This window comes from Podarcis liolepis (assembly GCF_965112155.1).
Source record: "Podarcis liolepis genome assembly, chromosome: 12".
In the NCBI taxonomy this organism is placed as follows: Eukaryota; Metazoa; Chordata; class Lepidosauria; order Squamata; family Lacertidae; genus Podarcis; species Podarcis liolepis.
Window position 1 is genome coordinate 24,785,323 of NC_139563.1, and position 22,805 is coordinate 24,808,127.

Below are 22,805 nucleotides of genomic sequence, written 5' to 3' on the forward strand. Positions count from 1 at the left end.
TTATGGCAGTCCTTAACAAGACTTTAATAAATGTAGTGTTTCCTCTTGTTCCAGTTTAAAAATGCCACTCACTCACATCCAAAGTGCCCCCTCTCTGTCTTTGGTGTGATCTCCACCAACGTACACAGAATATAACTATTCAGCATTCAGGTGACACAAAACTAGCATGAAAATGTAAGTTACATAATTTAAACAATAAAAGATAAAATGGTTCAGATGTGTTTCATGGTCCCATATGTTTAGCAGCTTGCAAGTTATTATTTTGAAACCATTATTCATAAAAGCAGAATCTTTTCTGAATGCAGAGTGTCTGAAGTTCTAGACCCCTTACTTTGGTAGATAGTGTCATCTAGTAGCACCCAAAGGCTACAGGAAGGAAGGACACACTCACATTCAATGTACAATTAATGAAAAACTAGGCAATTCAGTTTCAAGAGCATATCCATAGCCAGTAAGTATTTGTGATATGCAGGTTAGAGCCTTCTCCTACACTTTGAACAAACATCCTTATAAAATCCATGAACATGTTCCATCTGTTCATGATTAATAAAACAGTAAATTATTTTAACACTGTGTTATATATTCACATGATCACCATAGTAATTCAAAACGGCCACTAACACAAACACACTATATGTACATAAACATATATGCCACAACAGTTTGCCAAGTTGACTCGTCACAAACTAGCCAGTTTCAGCAGACATAAATAACCTTGTACCAATTTTAGGCATTTTTAAAGGAATTAAATGTCCTAAGTATTTTAATTCCTTTGCAAATTAAAAAAATAATAATCCTAAAAAGTCAGTGCAAATAGAATCATTATACTTGTTCACCAAGAAAGATTCCTATTAAGCCGAGGATAACCCACGTTTAAGATATTAAAGGAATAAACTCATAACATTGTAAACTGCCGTCAGCAGAGGTTAGAGTAGATTAGGAATCAGAAGTCCTCTATCCTATAGTAGTGCCTTCTGGGAATAAGTGTTTTGTTGTGATGATGGAGGTTGTTGCTGTGGTGGTGGTTGGCTGCCTGGTGGCTGCGGCAGGGATGAGGCGACTAAGTTATAGTTTGGCACCTGAGATATAGTTCCAGAATTCTGGTAAGCAGCAACATCAGCAGTAGCAGCAGTTGGGGGTGGGCTGTAGACTGAAGCTTGGCTAGAATATGTGCTTCCTGGAACAGAACCAACCATTGTGCTAGAGGTAAGGGTGAGAGGGGAGAAAAAAGAGTAAGTAGACTGAAAAGAGGTACAAAACCAAAAAAATTGGAAATTGGATCCTTCATCTTAAAAAACAAACAGGTCTCCCCACCCCACTGCACGCCTTGAGCCTGTTTTGCAAACCTAAGGAAAGCAGAGGTTTCTGTAACCTGAAACAGAATGTCCAATCCAAACATACTGCAGGTGTCACAAAGATAGCTTTAGTGATCAAGTTGTCAATTATTATTTCCCTTAAGCATTTCTAGCTAACATTACATGCAAGTTTTGGATATTTGAAGTTTCACAATTACTTTGTGTAAGATGTCTGAACTGGCTGACTAGGTAATCCAGAGCTTGCTGCTGGAGTAATTGTGCCTTGATTCAGAGGTGGTAGCTGCTCTGATGGAAGACTGTAGGCTTGAACATGACCCATCTGTGCATTTCCTGCCACCAAATATGCATTGCTTTGAGGTTGTCCTGGATAAACCTAAACACACAAATATTGGGAAGAGATAAACACAGGAATAGGCTAATGTCAAGTGACGCTTATTATTTTGTTCCACTTAAAGCCATAAAACCAGGATTCGAAACCATCTTAATAGTCACCGCTTTAAAAGCTAGTTTATGTAAACAGTGCTAACTAATGACTCTATCCCACCCCCAATTGTGAGCACCCCCACACCACTGGACTTAATCCCACCCCTACAAACTCCAGAAGCCTGGATCAGTTCCCCCCAGAATGCATGGAAGTTGCAGTTTCTTGTGTCTCTTGATCATATACAATGAATTGGGAGGCATAGTAAATGATGTTTTGTGAAATCTGTTAAATAATATAACCTCATTATATTTGGGTGCAGGAGCCCTCACAAGTTATTAATTTATAAATGTTAATGTTGAAGGGTTCAACTATATGTAACTGGCTTTATCACTTGAATTATGCATTATCCACCAGTTTCTTGGATCAATGCCACAACACAATTATCTACCTCAGATCTTTACAGCCTCCAAATACATACCTGAGAGCCAGAAACACCAGACTGAGCCATATAATATTGTTGGTTTTGTAGTTTTGAGTACATTGAATACATTGGATCCTCATTCATCAACTTGGTATATAATGAGAGTGCCTCCATCACTTTCACATTGAGCTCCGACAGCTCAGAATGTTTCCTGAATGAAACATTTCAATATCAATGAACATTATTTTACACAAAACAGATACTAGCTTTATAGTTTATCATAGGGTGGCTGGACCTCCAGATCCTTTTGGAATACAACTCCCAGTCTAGCCAATGATCAGGGATGATGGGAACTGTAGCCCAACATTGGGATGGCCACAGGCTCCCCAACCTTGACTTATCCATGGAAGGAGGCATCATTTTACTGCAAATGGAGGAAGGGTAAAGTTGCATTCAGAGTCTTTAAAAGAGAAAGAGCGCTCTTATGCTTTTTGACAGCAGCAACTAAGGCAACTTCCATCCTCTTCCTCCAACCTCCTAAAGAACCGAAGTGCTACACAGAGACAGCGGATGTTTCAATTTATGCAAGGGAACCAGGTATGGAGACTTCATGAAAGGAAGTAAGACTGAGAATTGAATGCCTGCCCTAAAGTAGTACACAGACACTCAAAGATAACTAACAGATAGCTGCCAGGGAAGCCATCCATACCTCCTACTATGAGAAAATGACCACAATTTTTTTTCTTGGGGGGGGGGGGTGGAGACAGGGAATTGTGATCTTTACCATGAAGAATTAGTACAGGATATAAAGAAAGTTGTCTATGTACAAATACTAGTCAAATGTCTGGTCCATAACTTTAAAAAGCTGCATTAGCTGTCATTACTGAAAATGCACAAGACCTTCTGTTTTGAAATAGCTACCCTATCTCTAAAGATAAACCCATTTCATTTTAAAGTTCTTTATTTAATTTAAAGGGTTTTTTTATCTCACTGTTAATCCAAAAAGGATGCAAGAGTAGCTTACGAAGTTCAGAAGTAAGACACATAAGTGGTTAAAACAAAACAATTGCTGCTTTGCAATATCAGGTGTTTCTCTCTTGATATCTGTTCTTACCTGTCAATGTCTTCTAGCTTTTCATCAATGAGAGGTCCCATTTGATGGCACATTGCTAGAAACACAATGTAAATAGAAAAACTATAAATATCAATAATTTTTTTAATAATGAACATCAAGCTAGCTAAGAAAAAGTTATACTAAAAGAGAAAACTTTCCACAAAACAAACAAGATGACTTGAGATAATCAAGTAAAGATTTTAGAGAAATGATGAAGTTAGCATCCTGTAGTCCTTAGGTGGGAACTTGTTTGTGACTATGAGGACAGAACAGGGGGAAAGAAATCTTACTTTCAAGGTGGATCAGCTCTGGGAGGTCTGGCTGATCATCACCTGGATCTGCACTTTGCAGCATCTGCAACAGCTGGTCCATTTTATCCTAGAATAGGACACACACATTATTTATTTGGGTTCAGATCTATGAGCAGTCCATAATTTATGTTTCAAAGAATTACCGTAGGCACTCCCAGCAACTTGAGCACATGCAATGACTTCAGCACAGCCAACAGCATTAAAAAAAAATTTTCCAACAGCAGACCTCCATGACATATCAGAAAGTGCTTTCAAAAGATCAGAAACTTTTAATTCTAAAAGTTTTCTGGCACGTAGCATGTGGGTGGCTGCTGAATCGGAAATATTAAGTCCAGGGTCCACTTCAGCATGAGAAACTATTTGCATTTTTTCTACGGGCACAGCTGAAGTGTTACAATAGTTCTAATAAAAACATCACACGAACCGTTTATTAGCTGTTAATGTTCTGTCGTTCTATGAGAGAAACAGTGCCAGCACTGACAACACATTCCACAAGCAGGTTTGACAATAGGCATGTTTTCCTCTCAAGGTCTTAACAATAAGGATGTCCCTTCTATGAACAGCCTGGTGGAAGTTTTCAACTAAAATTTTTATAATGCATATACTGTGTACTGGAGTCACCCAAACAAATAATCTAAAATTATACAGACCTCAGTTACTTAATTCACTAAACTGCACAGCATTTTAGTTCTGAAGGGGGGAAAACACTTTATTTTAAAAGTGCTGCAAGCAGCATTCCCTCTTCGAAGATGCTGCCTCTCATCCACGGTTTTTGTAAGTTTGTACAATAATAAATAAATGAGTCAATTAATTGGAGACTTTTCTAAATATTTTAAATTGATTAGTTAACTGGAATACAATAGAAATAACAGTCTCTGGAAACTGCACATCTACCAACATGGTTCTTAGCAACTTTTTATATGCAAGTCTTTTGATATACAAGTAAATAATAATACACCCACATCCACAACACACTGTGGAATTAGTTCACAGTGTCTATATCCTTCAAAGACATAAGCTGTTTTCAACTGTCACTCTGTAAGAATTTCTGAAGTGGAATGCCAGTAGTTAATGTTACTTATACTAGCATCACTGCCACCTAGTGGTGCATCTGCAAATATTTATGAATGTGACAAGGATTTTTTTTCTGGCAGAAATATCCCAGGATATGATCTGAAGACACACGAGGCCACTACCTTGCTGAAACTAAGCAGATCTGGGTCTGGCCAATGCCTAGATGGGTGACCAAATCTGGGAACCAACTTGGCTTCCATGACAAAAGAGAGGCAGGATATAAAAATAAGAAAATAAAAATAGAAACTACACAACACAGAACAAGGCCATTCAAGCTCATAATCCAGAAGGCAAACACTTCACAAAAGACAAGAATTTGCTATGAATACACTGTGAGAGTAAGCTGGGCCTCATTTAATAAAACAAATACAGAAACACTGTAAAAAAAAAAGGTAAAGGTAAAGGACCCCTGGATGGTTAAGTCCAGTCAAAGGCGACTATGGGGTTGTGGCGCTCATCTTGCTTTCAGGCCGAAGGAACCGGCGTTTGTCCATAGACAGCTTTCTGTGTCCTGTGGCCAGCATGACTAAACCGCTTCTGACACAACGGAACACCGTGATAAAAACCAGTATCAGGTATTCAGCATGTAATATTTGGTGGTCTCTGCTAAGAAATGTTTCAACAGAGTTCAAGATATAGGTGTTTCCCTTTCTTTTTTCAAAAATCTTTATGCAGAAAAGTAACACACTGGACTTTTAAGATTTATAATCTTCCCTTTTTTGTACTTCACCTGTGCAACACTACAAAGGTTTACCTGAAATAAGTCTTGTCATTCAATGGGAATTGTTCAGAAGTAAGTGTGTTTAGTCTTTCTAATAAAGGGTGTGTCTGTGTCCAACTAAGTTCCACTCAGAATGCACCCATGGAAATGTTAGCCATGACATCCATTTCATTGGGTCCACTGCAAGTATGACTAATGCTGAACACAATTCAGGAGACCTGGTTACTGAATACAGGAGAAGTCAGAACAAGACAGTTTAAGGAAGTCCAGACAGTAGTGTGGACTACTTCTTTAAATTAAGACAGAAAGTGAAGCACAAAGATGGGGAGACACAATAAAACCATTATATTCTGCTTCAAAATAAAAACATTTGAAGTTATTATAAAAATCTAATCACATTTTAAAAATGAAGGAAAGCATTAGTATTTGTGTAAGTTGGAAAAAGTGCTTCCAAGTCTCAAACTGAAAAGTTTTATAAATATTATCATATACCCCTTGTTGGTCCACATTTTTATACTTACTTCATCAATATAAACTGGTTCAGGCTCCGGTTCAATTGTTTCAACTTGAACTTCATCACTAAATTGCACGGTTTTCTTCTCAGTTTTCACTGCGAAAATATAAGTTGAAAGAATACTGAACAGAAACACAAAATTTTAGACTGAGGAAAAAAAATGTAATCGAGGCATTTTGTTTATAAGGTAAAGGGTAAAGGGACCCCTGACCATTAGGTCCAGTCGTGGCCAACTCTGGGGTTGCGGTGCTCATCTCGCTTTATTGGTCGAGGGAGCCGGTGTACAGCTTCCGGGTCATGTGGCCAGCATGATTAAGCCACTTCTGGTGAACCAGAGCAGCGCACGGAAACGCCGTTTACCTTCCCGCTGGAGTGGTACCTATTTATCTACTTGCACTCTGACGTGCTTTCGAACTGCTAGGTGGGCAGGAGCTGGGACTGAGCAACGGGAGCTCACCCCATCGCGGGGATTCGAACCGCCGACCTTCTGATCAGCAAGTCCTAGGCTCTGTGGTTTAACCCACAGCGCCACCCGCGTCCTTATTTTGTTTATAGTTTATATTTTGTTTATAGTTTATAAACTATTTTGTTTATAGTTCATGACATAAAGGTATTTGGTCTCAATATGATTCTGTGGACAAGATCCTGCATCATCACCAGCAAGTGGAAAACACTGTTCACACATGGTGGCAAGAACAATATTTATTTCTGACAGTCACCTCTTATGGTGCCACTCTGAAAGGACCTCAAACCTTGGGTGGGTGTGACTTTGGGAGTATAATAAGTGGGACCTCTGTGCATGAGTGCAGCAGTCACCCAGGATCTGGATTCTAGTCTATTGATATTTGTTTATATGTTTCTGTGGTTTTTAACAAATTATCATCACCATCTTAACATTTGCAAGGTACTTTCAAGTATTCGTAGCACTTCACATGCGTCCTTATAATTGTTATAACAGTCTTAAATCGATATCGCTATCTCCTGCATTGCAGATGGGGAGACAGGCTCAGAGGGAGTGTGCTGGGTTAACCAGGTAGGGGATGGCACATTTAAGATTCAGGCCAGTGAGTTGTAACTCAAGTCTCTTCACTGTTATGCTAATATTGAAGTTTTCAATAACTGGAATCTTCCAAATGGAAAAAAGGGGGGAAAAGAATGAGGGGATCATTTTCAAAATCGTATTTCATGTACAGATGTACAATACTGAAATTACATGCAGTACTGCCTCAACGCACATTTAGAATTAAACAAAGGAAAGTAGAAGTACCCACCTAACACACACACCAGTAAAGCCAATGGGGGAAAATAAGATTGAAGATAAAATGGGTCATCGTCACATAAGTTTAGACATTCGTGTTTTATTCATATTATACTCAGACTAGAAAAGACTTATGTTTTGGATATCTAGGCATTCTAAACCAAGGGTTGTAGACAACTAAGTCTACTCACAGTAGACCCAATGAAATTATGTTTGTCGCGAGTAATAATTTCCGTGGGTCTACCCACAGTAAAACTTACACAGAATACAACCCTAACTTACCTTTGGACTGGCTCTTGGGGATAGCATGCTAACGTAATAAGATTAAGTGAATGGTGGAAGGAGGAGCCTTTTACAAAACCTGTCTGACTTTGCAAGATGGCACACACGATCAGAGATTCCCACATTAAAAAAATGACAGAATACTTTTCTTTGATATTTCATTTCCCCCGGCATCAAGGGATCAGTGAAGGGAATAGGCCATATCTAGCATAACCCAAGGTATTCTCTTGGAGACAAAAGGCATCCTCTTTGCCTATCTGAATTTGTAACAATATTAGAAAATACACAGAGGCGGGAATCGAGCTTTCTATTACATGAGTTAGCTTCAGAACTCTCACATAACTAGTCCTTCTGAGAGGGCTAAATTATGAAATTATAAATTATTCTAAGAGGACAAAATTATGAAACGTTCCTATCAAATAATAAAGCTAACAATTCAAGAAATAACTATTAAGACTGAAAAATGATATAATCTATGTAGAGGGGGGTGTAAAACAGGGACTTGCATTTGATGTATTAAGCTTTAATGTGCTAAAAGCAATGCACTTTTCTATGTGAACATTACATTACTCACTCATTTCTGGTTCAGCAGTAAGATCAGCAGTTACAAAATTAGAAGGAAATAATCCTGTCCCTTGATGCGTTTCACCTTTCCACCAGTTTGGATCACTATAGGTTAGGGGAAAAAGAATTAGACATAAAAGATTGGAAAACATGAGCCTCATATTCTCAGGGTTGTGGGTTCGAGTCCCGCATTGGCCAAAAGGATTCCTGCATTGCAGGAGGCTGAACTAGATGATCTTCATGGTCTCTTCCAACTCTACAAGTCTATGATTCTATGCATGTGAGAGGAAGAGTTCAATGGTCAAAAACATTAGGCCAATTCCATCTCTATCCACCCTGAAGGACAAATTTCAAGAGGCCCTTTCATCATTCTAGCAGCCATTTGGGCCTTTGATTTTTCTTCTGGTTCATTACAGTATGGAAGGAAAGACAATACAGGATCCACTTTTATGGGAATGACAACATACTCTCGATCCAATCCAATGAAGTTAAGATATAAAACTCCTGGGTCTCTTTGGAAGTAAGCATGCAAAAAGGGCTTCAAGATTTATATCACAATCCTGTACGGTTGACAAAATAGAAGCGCTAGTAAATGGAGCTTGCAAGTGTGTCAACTGTGAATTGCAGCTTCACGAGTCTGCCTGTCCCAAGTATCTACTGTGCAAATGTGATTTGTGGACTCCAGCAGATTTACCTGTCATCAAGTACAGTGATAAGTTCTCCAGCTTTAAATGTTAGTTCATTATCTTCAGCAGCTTCAAAGTCATAAATAGCCCGAACCTTTCGGCCCTCATGCTTGTGATTAGTTAAGAGGCTTGAGGTGCTTGGATAAAGAGTGGAAAGCGGCGTTTGTTGTTGTCTTTGTTCCTTAAGTGACAATTCAATAGCTGGAAAAAAGTAATAAATCCAACTTAAGCGTAAGCAAAACAAAATAAGGATTTCTCTCTGAATTTATTCACACGAGTGAAGCCTATGGAACAGCACTGAGGGGATGATGGAAGCTGCAAAGGGCAGGGGGAATCTGCCATAATCACCTCCCTCTTCCGTCTCTATCAGAATGGTGCTGTTCTATTCACAGTATGTAGATCCAGCCCATGGGGAGAGGGGGTGAAATCTGGAGCCCCAATCATCAGCTGTGATCACCTGAAGATTCTGATCAAGCAATAACCAACCTTTAGCTAGATCCTCTTCCTCCTTCTTGTTGGCTACTATCCCAGGATCTTTGGCTACTAGAGCTGGGCTTGCTTTTGCTTGTTCTGCAGCCTTACAGGAGCAAAGAGGGTAGATGTTATTTGAAAATTCAACGCAATATATTAAATCCAGCATTTGTGGCCATATCAGAAATATATTAGTAAAAAAATCAGCTTCTTTTGAGGAAGGGGCGGGGGAAGCTGACCTTTTAAGAGTTCACCTCACAGTAATGGTTAGTGCATCAGCGCACACAAATGAAAAACCTTCCTCAAAATGAGCCGTGTAACTCATCTCATGTTACATCTGAACTGGCAACTAGAAACCATGGGTAAATTACTGTTACAGTATTTTCTTGGCAGGTCATAGAACATTTTGTGAATGGTCTGTTAAATTAGCAAGGTGGTATTAGGACAGGGAACGGGGAACCTCTGGCTTGTGTGTTCCCCATCTGGTTCAACAGCCTTTTCTGTGGCCCTTGGACACATTACTCCCAGATGCTGTAATCTCTGATCAGTGAAGAAGTGGAGGGGGGGGGGCAATCATGGAGAAGCTTACTACACAAGTTTTAGACATCTGAAGGCAGCCCTGTGTCAGGAAGTTTTCAATGTTTGATATTTTATTATGTTTTTATATTCTGCTGGAAGCCGCCCAGAGTGGACAGGGTATTATTATTATATTATTATTATTATTATTCCATATTCCTCTTCTCCCAGGCCTGTGGCTAATTAAACAATCTATGGCCTTTTAAACTTAGAGGGGAGGCTCCTGTTTTGTCTGTTATCTATTTCTTTGTTTTTATATTGTGAACTGCCCTTGGCTGAATTTAATTATTTGGCAAGCAAGCAAGCAAGCAAGCAAACAAACTTATTTACTTACTTATTTTAAGAAGCTGTAGTCCCCCAGATACTGCCAGACTACAACTCCCCTACCATTGAATATACTGAATGGGGTTGATGGGAATTGCAGGCCAACAACATTGGAAGGCTACAAATTGCCTACCACTGCTTTACACACACGTTCCCTTGCCATGAAAATAAGCAAGAAAACATGGACTAGTACTTTGCACTTATTGCCTTCCAAGCTGTAGGCTTGAGCCATTTTCAGATAACAATTTAAACAATTACAAAGGATATGAACTTGGAAGCCACGTGGATGTTCTTCATAATGATGGGTAGGGATGACATTTCCACCACTCAAACACTGAGACTATATGCACTTTCAGAATCATGTTGCCCACCCATATATTAAATTAATGAGCTCAAACTTATTTCAATCAAAGCCTTTGACATATCAAAGCTCTCATCTTCACTCATGTAAATTAAGGCTGTAATCTGGCAACACCATTCTGGCACACAAAAGTGTTTGGACCTTCTTCTCTGACTTTTGCATGGCTAGCAAGTTGATTCGGCATTGTAAGGGTCTGCATCAGAAGATGAAAGTTTTAAACTGAGAAAGAGATGTTTCATTGAAAACAATGACTTGGTGTGCATTTCTATGAACAGTGACATGGGAAAGAATCAACAACAGCTATATTCAGGAAGCAAAACAGCAGACTGATAATTCGTAGGCCTTCTTAGTATTACATCTCACATTAACCACAGTTTTTGCAAATTAGCACTTTACCTGTGAACCAATAACTGGAAACATAACACCCTGTTCCTTAAGGTTCTTTATCATTGCAGATATCAGACTAAGCTGGGGATCATTCTTGAATTCGTCTGTCCATTCCACCATGAGTGCTTTCAATTTTTCACAGACTTTTGGATGACCCTGTAAAAAGGATAATGCTAATATAGTTTACAAATATATTTATTTGTAAGCAGTCATTTATTTATAAGCAGCCATTCTGGACGATGTCCACTGAATGAGGCAAATAAAATACAAGTATAAAAATAATGTAATAAAATTTGAACATAAAAAAATTGAAAAAACCCTCCAAACAAATCAACTAGCAAAAAACCATTTCCAGAGCCATAGCAACAAAACCGGGTCGTCCATGTTAACTGCACTTGGGTCCCACTTAAATCAGTTTGATGTAACTTATAACAACTAACTTTTCACACTGATTTCAGTGCTGTTCACTATAACCCTCAAAAAGAAGCACAAATTGTTTTGCTATGTTTGTTCATATCAACCCCAAACCAGTTTAAAATCTACCCCCCACCTCAAATCATTAAGTGCGCCTTTAAAATATAAATAGAGCCACCATGTGAAATCAATACTGGGATATATATTTAAGTTAGCAGCTTTCGGGATGTTCAAAAGGCTTCCCATTTATTTACCAACTAGCTCTAAAATGGCTCAGATTTCCCAAGCCATAGGTGTGGCCTGCTTCCCTAAAATCTGAGAGTCCTCTTAGTCTTAATCCTCACCCATCTAAGCACTGTATTCAGATGACAAGACAAAAGAGAGATGAGATTCTGTCTCTGGGAGATCACCCAAACCCAACTAACTCTAAATAAAAAAAATTCCTTCCAATAGCACCTTAAAGACCAACTAAGTTAGTTCTTGGTATGAGCTTTCGTGTGCATGCACACTTCTTCAGATACATGCACACGAAAGCTCATACCAAGAACTAACTTAGTTGGTCTTTAAGGTGCTATTGGAAGGAATTTTTTTTATTTTGACTATGGCAGACCAACACGGCTACCTATCTCCAACTAACTCTAGTTTGGGCCAGCATTTGACAACAAGAAGTTAAATCAGAAGAAAGAAGGATCTTCTGATTATCTTGAGGCAGAGGAAGTATTATAGATTAACAACTTTATCTCGGAAACCACTCTAAAGTCACAAGCAAGAGCCCTGTGGTAACTTAAAGGCTTAACAAATTTATGGCACAAGCTTTTGTGGACTGAAGGGCCACAAAATGCTTCTTGTTTTTGTAACAACAGACTAACAAGGCTATCCCTCATTTCGTCCACATGTATATGACTCCATTGCCCAAATGTATTTCACCCCACTTCAGGAATCATTTAACTTGCCATAACCAAATTTAAAAGACTCAAAACAGAATACCTTATTTAGCACGTTGCTTACTTCACTAGCAAAATCTCTTGAACATACTTCTAAATGAAATATTTTACCGCAGTTTGAGACACATGCTCCTAAAAGCTAGAGAGAGAGAGAGAGAGAGATTAGAACTAAAGTATTTTATAGTAGAACGTGAAAATTAAGCAAAATTATTTTTTCAAAGGCCACGTACGGTCAGCGCTTGCATAGCAACATGGGGATCCTTGTGGTTCACTCTCTTCATAATAGACCGAAGACAGTCCTTAGGCCTGATAAATAAGATAAGCAGTTCTTTAAATATACTGGCATAAACAACGAAATATGCATTACAATGAAAGGGATGGACACACACAACAAGAGAGTAAGAGCAAGCTTTTGATTCAGCTACTTGGGAGGTAGCAAAACCCTCTCTTACAAGCTAGCAGCTAAGGAAAATGTGTTTGAAAATGACGGAGGCACTCCATAACATAATCTGCCTGTTTTCCAGTGGCAAGAGCCCCTGTGGCACACCCTCAATGCAATGATCCCCTTTCTCAAGGGCTTTTGCAAGGTTCTGATGTTGCTTTCTCAAAAAAAAAAAAAAAAAAAACCTGTGCAAAGAAAATACAGTACTCATTTCCCTTAAAGAGATTTTTCCGCTTCCTGGGGAAAGAATAATCCAGTGAAAAAGGCAATGGCAAGTAGCAAGTCTTGGGTGCTGGAGAGCACAAATAATGACTGGTTCAATGCACTAAGCCAAAATTGGTGCACTTCTATCCTATGTATATCCTCCTATGGCATCTCAGTTCAGGAAATTTTTGTAGCATGACTTTCCATAACAAATACTTCAATTTTTTCTAGGCAAGATGAACAGTTCAATTCTGTATCAAAGTTAGCTCCCTGCAGAACTTGGGAAGATTTGCTAGAATCTGGAGTTTCTCAGCACACATAGTGCACCACCTAACTGAAAAATAGCAAGAGATCAGTCGTTTACTGGCCCAACATCTACAGCAAAGGGCTTGAATGACAAACAACTCAAACAGAAGGATGAATAAACTTAAGATTCAGAGTTTAGGTACAAATGCCAATGTTCTAGCCATCCCAGACAGCAGCCTATTTACAGAGGTTTCAGCATCGGATAAAGTATGAGAAGACACAGGTCACTGTAGAAGACCAGAAGCTAACAGACTGCATTACTGTCAGTCAGAGTGTAACTAACTGCTACCAAGAGATATTTTGTATATGAAGGAAATAGATACTGTATTTCTTGAAGTATGGAGTTACAATTATACATGCCATGTTTTAGTGAGAAACAGGAGAGTAAATGTGGCCCATCTTCACTACATAACAGAATCTGCTTGTTCAAAAGACTCCAGTGAGGAAATTTAGCTGTTTCACACAATATTGACTGTGACAAATAGCAGCTAACATTTAGATTTCTATCTTTAAGAGATTACTTTTAAAAAAAATATGTTTGCAGCTTTTTGGGGGGTGTATCCACGATTTCATTTTAACATAAAGCACTGATACCCAGCCACATAAAGGAAGCTGTAGTTTAAGTTACACTGCAGCTTTCAGTAATCTATATTTGGTGGTGTCTGTTTTACAAACCACTGCTTCATACGTAACACTACTAATTATAGAAAATGCTGTGACATAGCATGGTCACTTCACTCTGCACAAAACTGTGAACTTGTCTTATTCCAAGAAGCAGCTGCTGTCAAGTTTTCTATCAAAATAATTAGGAGGAAAATGAATAAATTGCATTTATGAACTCATATGCAAATAAATAGGGAAAACTTCAACAAAACTTAAAATACTTATCAATATAACCACAATCAATCAGTTTATTAGGGCCTTAGACCAGCAGATTATAATCACAATCTGTTAAGGTAGCACTAAAAACTAGCATTTATGGTGATACTTTAATTAAAATATATGCTCTATTCCATAAGCAGCACATATTTCATTTTCTTGCAGTCAGCAAACCTGTTGAGTCTTCAGTTATAAAAATAATATGACATTCAAGGCCTTATATTTAAAGAGTTTATCAAATTATCAACCAGAGTCTCAGATGGCTGTATTTATATGTTTGAAGCTGCCTTGCGTTTGACCCTAAAAGGCAACCTAATAATATATTAAATGAAATAAACTATCATGCTGTAAGGCAAAGTTGATTCATGGAGTGACAAGATTTGAAGGGATCTGTTTGCCATCTGTCCAATCTGTAAGCTAAAGGATAATTCTCATATCAACATTCGTCCTTCTTCCCCAACTCCCAGATTGATTCAAATTGCTCAGGTTTAAGTGCACTAAGTAGAACTAAGTCCACAGAACACTTGCAGATAAGAAAAAGTTGATAATTATTGGCTGAAGGGAAATTAGACAGATCATAAGTAATATTCTCACCAAAACTCAATATAGGGAGACAGTTGCACAGCATTTTAAGGGAGGAATTAGGCAAATCAATCTTCATTTTTAGCATTTGTTTCTTTGAATAATGGAGACACTAGACTTAGAATTAATTAATTTAGGGCAATTTAATCATGTCAGTAATGATGGGTTTGAGTTACATCCCAAACATTTTGCTTAAAAACTCCTACAATATTGAACTGCAAAAAAGTTTCAGAACCAAGTTGTAAAGCGCACTACACTCTTACACATGCCGATACTATGACACATTGGTACAGGGGAGAGGAAAATGAGTTGATAAATTACATCAATCAACCAAATGGTTCCGCTAAGATGAGGTGTGTGCTCTAAGCTCTCTTTCTAAAGTGCTTTTAAATGGTATGAGAAATTATTTTTAAAAGAAACGCTTTATTCAACAGGTGACAGTATTTAGATAACTCAGAGGAAAAATTAGATGATAGACTGATTGATCATTTCAGAAAGAAGATTCCAGAAGAGGGAACTTAATTTCTGCCAAAAAAAAAAAGGTGATGAAACAAGATTTCAATATCCAACTGATTTCAGCAGCGCATTACACAAATACAGCAAAACACAACATAAAATTTCTAATGAATTTTTTTAGAAAATACTATGCATTAGCCACATAAACAATTCTGCTGAAAGCACTCTCCAAATTTCCAGTAGCTTTCAAAAATTCTACGGCTATGAATGCAGTGTACATAACTTGGAATTAACACATTTGGTTTTCTAGTTTTTCCAGCAGGTGTCATGCAGTTTGATCTTATCTAGTTTCATTTCTGCTTCTTCCAAATGAAATAACAAAGTGTTTTAAACAAGAAGTGTACACTTACCCAGTTCGTGACTGTCCAACTTTATCACAAATATCTAAGATGAGCCCCCAGTCTTCAGCAGTATTCATTTCACTAGTTGCTTTTTCTAAGTGACACAAAAATGCTTGGAGTGAACTTTACCAAGTAAGTGAAACTTCAGTATCAACTCTAAATAGAAATGCATCAAAACGGATATGGTCATCCTACTCTGAATTATGTTGACACATTCCTAGATGCAGCCCTAATGTAGCATTGTATGAAATTCGGGTTGAAACAAAGCAATATATGAACTCTGAAGAAAACATAGCACACTTGTAGTTCTGAGGGTGTGAACATGTTCAATAGCGGCATCTCATTACTCAAGACATTAGCACATTGGTTTGTCAAGTCAACACATTTCTGCTGCAGCCGCTCCAGTAGATCCTGCAAGCCAATAATAATCATCTACACTATCATGTACTTGCTTGAACTTTGCCTTGAAATGTAGCTCAAAAACACCATTCCTCTGACTTATAGTCAGACCCAAAGGTGGGGCTAGGAAGATTTGAAACAAGTTAGAACAGGCCAAATCAGATTGGGCTTTACCACCTTACCACCCACTGTGTAATACCTCTGCTGCTACCAGCCCTTCCTTCTTTCCAGATCTAACCTTTACAAGAGAGTTGAAGAACCTGTGGCCCTCTAGATGTTGGGACCCCACCATTTCTGGCTCCACCTTATGAGAATTAAGAGATCAACATCTGGTGGACCACAGGGTCTCCATTGTTGCCTTACAAGCAGGGACAGCAATGGGGATCAGCTCTCAGCATTGGAGGCCTCAGGCAAGGCTTGAAACTCTCTACTCCCAGGAGTCCTCCATACTGTCGTTCTCTTTCCTAAGGGTATGTTTGGAGAAATGGGAAGGAGAATGACAAATCAATCATCTTTCATATCAGTCCTGCAACGGGCGAATGGAATTGGTCCCAGAGGCAGTAGCAATGAGCAAAACCTTCAGTTTACCATTTCATTCCTGTTTCTGAAATTCAGTAGTATCACTACTCCCAGCTGTTTCAACATTTTATAACTGATTGGATAATCCCGTGCTATTGTTAGCTGGCCAGTTTGCTAATTCAACCTTTAAATACATACAGTTCTAGGGGGGGAAAGAAAACAGTTTTCCTCCAAGTCACAACACTTGGCTGTGCATAATGAACTTAAGCCCTTAAAGATTCATCTGCAAGATTCATTCTGCAATACATATGCTATGGCATCCCACATAGCTACAAGTGGAATGAAACTACCAAAAATAAACCATTTGCTGTATGTCCTGGAGTAGCGTTAAGTTGTAAAACCTAAGTTTGTTATATACCCAATACACAATCCTAAATACGCATTAAAAACAGAATTAAGGTGATAATAGCTAATGTAAAGGTTTTATTTGCATAATAAACTCAAATTTTCATGTCTTTCTACAAAGAAATCAAAGATCTGGCATCAGTATAATGTTAGTGCTGCTTCTGCAATGAGCAAGACTATTTTTATGAATTCATTGACAGATTTATTTTTTTGTAATGTCAGCTGGCTAGAATGCTTTCCAAACAATCTTGGACACAGTCTTATATGGCTCTGGTTCTTCAAGAAACCTCTGGTTGACAGCTATGCACACACATAATATTTTCCTTTCCAAACCAGTTCCCTCCTACTAGCACACAGCCAGATAGATGAAGCTACATCTCTACTAAAAATTAAACTACACCCCCATCCACCCCACCAAAAAAAATCTGGGAAGAAGTCAAATCAGAATGCTGTCTTATGACTTGTTAGAACTTCCAAGACTGACAATCTGAAGAATGTATTACAGTTTGTCACCTGCCTTATTTCCAATATACAGAGCAGACTGAACAGTATTACAGGCACAAGAGACATGTGGGGTCTTGGCAGGGGCTGGGTTGAATTAGACTGCTTTCTTATCATTACTGTTCCTTCCCTTGAAAGTCTGCTGAGGCAGCTGAGACCGTTCTGCACATCCTGCTCTGCCAGGAAACCAGCAATTCAGCACTATGGCAGTTGGGCACATGCTTTCATTCTCATGTATCTTTCACAAGCTGACCATTCTTTTGCTTAATCTTTCAATATAATATTTCACACAACAAAGTTAAAAATATTTTAAATAAATAATTACAGGAATTATTAAACTAAACCATTTTGTACTATGTGCTAGGGTCTTCGATAACTTTAATACAGTGGTACCTCGCAAGACGAATGCCTCGCAAGACAAAAAACTCGCTAGACGAAAGGTTTTTCCATTTTCGATTTGCCTCGCAAGACGAATTTCCCCTATGGGCTTGCTTCGCAAGACGAAAACGTCTCGTGACTTTGTTTTCTTTGTCTAAAAACAAAGACATGTTTTGTTTATAAAGTTAATTTATTTTCCCTTCAATTTTTGAACTGCTCTTTACAGTATGTGTGACTTTAAAGAGCAGTTAATAAACTGTTGTTGTACCAAATTTGGCTTTTTTTTGACCATAGGAACGCATTAATTGATTTTCAATGCATTCCTATGGGATTTCGTGCTTCGCAAGACGAAAAATTCGCTAGACGACAAAAATTGCGGAACGAATTAATTTCGTCTTGCGGGGCACCACTGTATCCAATACAGCTTTTGCATCTAAATATCATCATGGCTTGCCCAAAGACAGACATTATCGCCATTTAAGTTAAAGTAAATACTCACTAAACAAAAATGCTTACCTCCCTCAACCAGGACTAATGACAGAAAACAGAATTTCTGCCTTTGAAAGTTTCCAGACTATAGTAAACCTGCAAGATGCTAATACTGCTATCAGCCCAGAGTGGCTCACTCCTCTATAGGAGAGGAAGAACAAAGCACTGTCCTGTCTACCAACACTAATACATATCCAACAGTAATTAGGTCAAGCACCAGCTGTCCACAATAAACAAAGCTGTAACAAAATAAATCCTTGCAATAAAAAGCCACCTTAAGTATTCTAACTACAAGTTAAAACCTATACATTTTTAAAAAAATGTAATATAGCATTCAAGGACCCAGGAATAAGGCATGTGAGCCTTATGGGTTTAATAGCATTTGACTGCCATCACAGGCCTAAAGTGCTTGAACACCAAAAAAGGCCAGAAGCCCAATGGTGGTATAACTAAAAATATGTAATACTGCATTATTTCTATAATCCCTGGTATTAGTAATTTAAAAAATAATAAATGCTGTATACTATGGTAACACCAACACATTATTCAAAGCAGCACTAAATTAATTTGTGGCTTTATTTTATTTAATTAAAATAATTACATTAAAAAGGATCAAACTCTGCCCACAAGCTTGTGATCTAAACTAGAGGTGGGAAGACTTCAGGCCTGTTGGACCTACTTTGTTTGTTTTACTTCCACACAAGGATCTAGTAGTGCCACATGCAAAATATATACAGTGATAATTAAATAACAGGGTGCATTTCTGAATACCTTTTGGGCTTTGAACTTTATTTTCACTACCAGAACTGAACTCCCAGTCCTTTCATATGAAACCCCAATCCCAGTCAACTTTCTTTATTAAAGCAGCCTAATATAGGTGGAAAAGACATTTTGTTGTTGCAATTAACAACCAAGTAAGGAATCCTTGCCAATCTATTGCAAATCCTGATCTACTTTCTGCCCTCTTCTAACCTAAACAACTGTATTTTTTTCACTGATCAGATTTCCTGGTTTAGCCCAGTTTGCAAACAGCAACTTTCTCTGGTAAGAAAGCAATGGCTTCCGCACAGCCACCACCACAATGCTATTTCAGTTGAAGAAAGAAAAAGATAGTCATATTGAAGCTACATGACTTCTCTTCTAGCTCCTCCATGGAATTCATTCTCAGGAATAGAATCTGCAGTGTTGCTTCCCAAACAAAATTAAAGACTTACTATTAATGCAAGATGCAGCCTTTTACTATGAATGTTTACTCAAAAGTAAGGCCCACCATGTTTACTAGAACACACACAAATGTGTGTGTATTCAGTTGCAACCCAAGTTTTGACAGTGCTGTAGTTAGCTTTTTGAGTTCAGTGACTGTGCTCGCAAAGTAATGTTAAAAACTATGGTGGAAATGAAGTATCCTTTTCAAAGAATGTTGGCTTGTCACGTTGTTTGAACAAGGAATGCTGACAGGTTAATTACATAAGTCACCTTTGCAACCAATGGTTTGAAGCTGGCATGTTTTAGAAACTTACTAGAGTTTATCATAAACTGTGTTTTCTAGCATGTGTAACGGAACAAGCAAAAATTATCTGATAGGGAAACAAATCTTTGAAAAGTGATATGGATGAAAGCTTGTAGGCCCAATGCTTTGCTTGGACTCACTGCAGTTCATCCATACAGCACTACACAGTGTGGGACAGAGGGAGAGAAGGAAGAGAAGAGTTTGGATTTGATATCCCGCAGTATCACTACCCTAAGGAGTCTCAAAGCGGCTAACAATCTCCTTTCCCTTCCTCCCCCACAACAAACACTCTGTGAGGTGAGTGGGGCTGAGACACTTCAAAGAAGTGTGACTGGCCCAAGGTCACCCAGCAGCTGCATGTGGAGGCGCAGAGACGCGAACCCGGTTCATCAGATTACGAGACTACCGCTCTTAACCACTACACCACGCTGGAATTCAATGAAGCACCGTGTAAGCTCTGATAAAAACAAACATTATGTTTTTACATGTCATCAGTTTATTCTACCTTCAATTCAAACATTACTAGAGTGCTGGACAACTTCATTAGTGAGCTACACCAGAAACACTAAACAAATCCAATGCATTTTATGGTAGTGCACAATCCTTCATTGCAATCCATGATGAATCAGCCATTACATCCATCACACCTCATTTCTGAGGTTTGCAGCAGCATCTGGTTGACCACTTCCTGGGCCTATCTGGACATCCCTTTGACACATATTGTGAAACTGGAAGGCCTTAAGGCTTGTGCAAACATATTCACTCCCTCTCCCTGCTTCTCTGTACTGTGGGAGAAACAAACATTTGAACCTTAACATTCCAGTTCTTTTAACACAGGAGCTCCCCTGATGCTGGCACATTAATCTTCCCCTGTGGGAGGAAAGTGCAGGACAGGCAGGGAAGTTACTATATGAACTTGTCTGTTCCCAATCTTTCCCCAGGGAAATCTTGATACAAAAATAACATCTGAATAAGACTGTGTGCTCAGCTATCCAGTGGCCCCTCTTTGGTGTGACAGAACAAGGAAGTTCTTATTTGCTGGACATTCTATGCTCAGTCTCTTCAGAAACAACCGTTTCCCCTGGATTTCTGCATCTGAAGAAATAATACAAAAGCTGCATTTTGCATTCATACTTTGTTTCAGCTCCTCTCAGACTATCCCACAATAACAGGTGTGGCCTTGTGACAAATATCCACATGTTTTTATGAATCACTGATGACTCTACATAAATACTGAAGTCAGCCAGTCATGAGCTGAATGAATTCCAACTTACAACTGACAACAATCTTACTAAAGCTCTGTTGTCATCAAACTACGACTGCAAAAGCTGCTCCCTCTCTACATATTATATAGCTGCTTCCAACATATTAATGTCTTTAGTGTTAAGTTCTGTGTAGTATTGACCCTATTTACCCCAAGCCTTTTGACCTTTAGTTCCCCTTTCTCTTACCAAAAAGAAAAGATATTTTAGAGATAAGCCAAATATGAATGGGTAACAATTCAGAGTGTGGCTCATTTTCAACAATTCCTACAATGAAGACACTGTAGGTTATGAATGTACCATACAGACCATAATATACAGTGATCCTGTGTATGTATAGGGAGCTGGCCATATATATACAGTATACACACTGGTAGGTCACAGATGGCTGTAACTTCCAAGTGCATAGATAACCCTATCCATGATAAGTAATTTTAATCAGGTGGTAAGGATTTTATAACCCACAAGGCTTTCTACAAAACAGTTTGTAACAGCAAATACCGCCTGGCAAACCACTAGAACTGGAAGCCGCACACAGTTAAAGCCCATGACTTCCCCTTTGGCGGACCTTGGGAACCATAGTTTATTGAGGATGCTGAGAACCGCACCTGTGCATGAAGCAAACTGCAGTTCCCAGGATTCTCCCCTGTCCCAGGAGGGGTTGTCAGGGCTTTAAATGTATGATGTGTACGCAGCCTATTTAAAAATCACATCCGTCTTATTACAGGAATTCTGAAGCAGCAACAACAAAAAGTTACTGGACAGGCACTCAGTGAGGAATTACTTTAGTGGGAGAAGAGGAGATAGAAAAGGCTGAGAGCTACCAAGTGTAACCAACTTATTTAAAGAAAGAACACATAACTTGTGAATGTACTGTGGTATCTCGGGTTAAGAACTTAATTCGTTCCGGAGGTCCATTCTTAAGCTGAAACTGTTCTTAACCTGAAGCACCACTTCAGCTAATGGGGCCTCCTACTGCCACCGCGCCGCTGGAGCATGATTTCTGTTCTCATCCTGAAGCAAAGTTCTTAACCTGAAGCACTATTTCTGGGTTAGCGGAGTCTGTAACCTGAAGCGTCTGTAACCCGAGGTGCCACTGTACTTTTCTTTGGGCAAGTCACATTCTGTCAACTTAAGCTACCTCCTAAGATTTGCTGCAGCGATAAAAGGGAGAAGCAACCTACACGTTTCCTGAGCTCTGGGGTGGATTTTAACCTTAATTTTTTTAAAAAAACAACAACCTGGAAAATAAAGAAGTGTGGCGTGGTGGGGTGGGGAAGATACCCCTTGTCCTCTCTTAAAACAGCTTTACAGGATGGAAATAAAGGCGATGAAAAGACACATGACGCGCCTTTCAAGAGCTAAGCCCCACCCCGCCTGACATATGGGAAAGGGAACTTGACAAAGGCGAGGCGGGACCCTCGTGCAGGGAGAAGAAAGGCAGGTGGGAGGCGGGTCGACCCCCGAGGGGAGATGGGGAGGGGGTCGCACCCAGGACGGAGGAGGGGAGGAAGGGCTGGCGATGGGGCAGGAGGGCGGGGGGTAATCTGTGGGTCGGGCCCAGACTGACTGCCCGGGCCTCCTTCCTGACTCACCCACATCCTGGTCGAAGGGGTTGCTGGTGAAGAGCGGCATCTTCCCAGGGCGGCGGGGGGAGAGCGGCGGCGGCGGCTGAGCAAGGCGAGCTTCCCTGCCGCCCCTCCTGGGCGGAAAACAACAAACAGCCACAGACGCCTCAGCACAGCGACTGACGGAGCGAGGCCCCGCGGCGGCTTAGGCTCCGCCCCCACTCGCCCTCCTCCTCCTCTTCCTCGCGCTCCCTCTGTCCGTTTGGTTCTCCTCTGTCGCCGACGCTTCCGGGCGCGCGGTGCATGACGGGGAGCGGCGGGGAAAAAGAGGTGTCTACCGCA

General features: G+C 39.4%; 1 protein-coding gene and 1 long non-coding RNA gene across 3 annotated transcripts; one reads left to right on the forward strand and one right to left on the reverse strand.

Moving 5' to 3' along the window:
- Window positions 1-22,764, reverse strand: STAM (signal transducing adaptor molecule). Of its 2 annotated transcripts, none has more exons than XM_083467508.1 (14): window positions 22,491-22,764; window positions 15,442-15,526; window positions 12,393-12,468; window positions 12,206-12,301; window positions 10,814-10,960; window positions 9,172-9,262; window positions 8,694-8,886; window positions 8,010-8,104; window positions 5,903-5,991; window positions 3,566-3,653; window positions 3,276-3,330; window positions 2,219-2,372; window positions 1,514-1,689; window positions 1-1,200 (listed from the first exon to the last, which is right to left on the reverse strand). In XM_083467508.1, the coding sequence occupies exons 1-14, from the start codon at window positions 22,528-22,530 to the stop codon at window positions 960-962; spliced, it is 1,626 nt and encodes a 541-aa protein (XP_083323634.1). In that variant the 5' UTR covers window positions 22,531-22,764; the 3' UTR covers window positions 1-959. The 2 variants fall into 2 exon arrangements, with proteins under 2 accessions (XP_083323634.1, XP_083323635.1); XM_083467509.1 differs by having other exon boundaries at window positions 10,814-11,644; window positions 11,856-12,301; window positions 22,491-22,712.
- Window positions 18,053-22,117, forward strand: LOC310689724. The gene is made up of 2 exons (XR_014517623.1): window positions 18,053-21,191; window positions 21,236-22,117. It is a non-coding gene; the product is annotated as an uncharacterized lncRNA (long non-coding RNA).
- Window positions 22,765-22,805: the final 41 nt, after the last annotated feature.

Bases quoted from the DNA above. Each gene is read 5' to 3' on its own strand.
- STAM (XM_083467508.1), bottom strand. From the start codon at position 22,530: ATGCCGCTCTTCACCAGCAACCCCTTCGACCAGGATGTGG. The intron at 9,263-10,813 runs GTAAAGTGCTAA...TGCTCCTGTAAG, and splicing joins TTCCAGTTATTGGTTCACAG to GCTGCAGAACAAGCAAAAGC. The intron at 5,992-8,009 runs GTGAGTAATGTA...ATATTTTCGCAG, and splicing joins TACTGCTGAACCAGAAATGA to TGAAAACTGAGAAGAAAACC.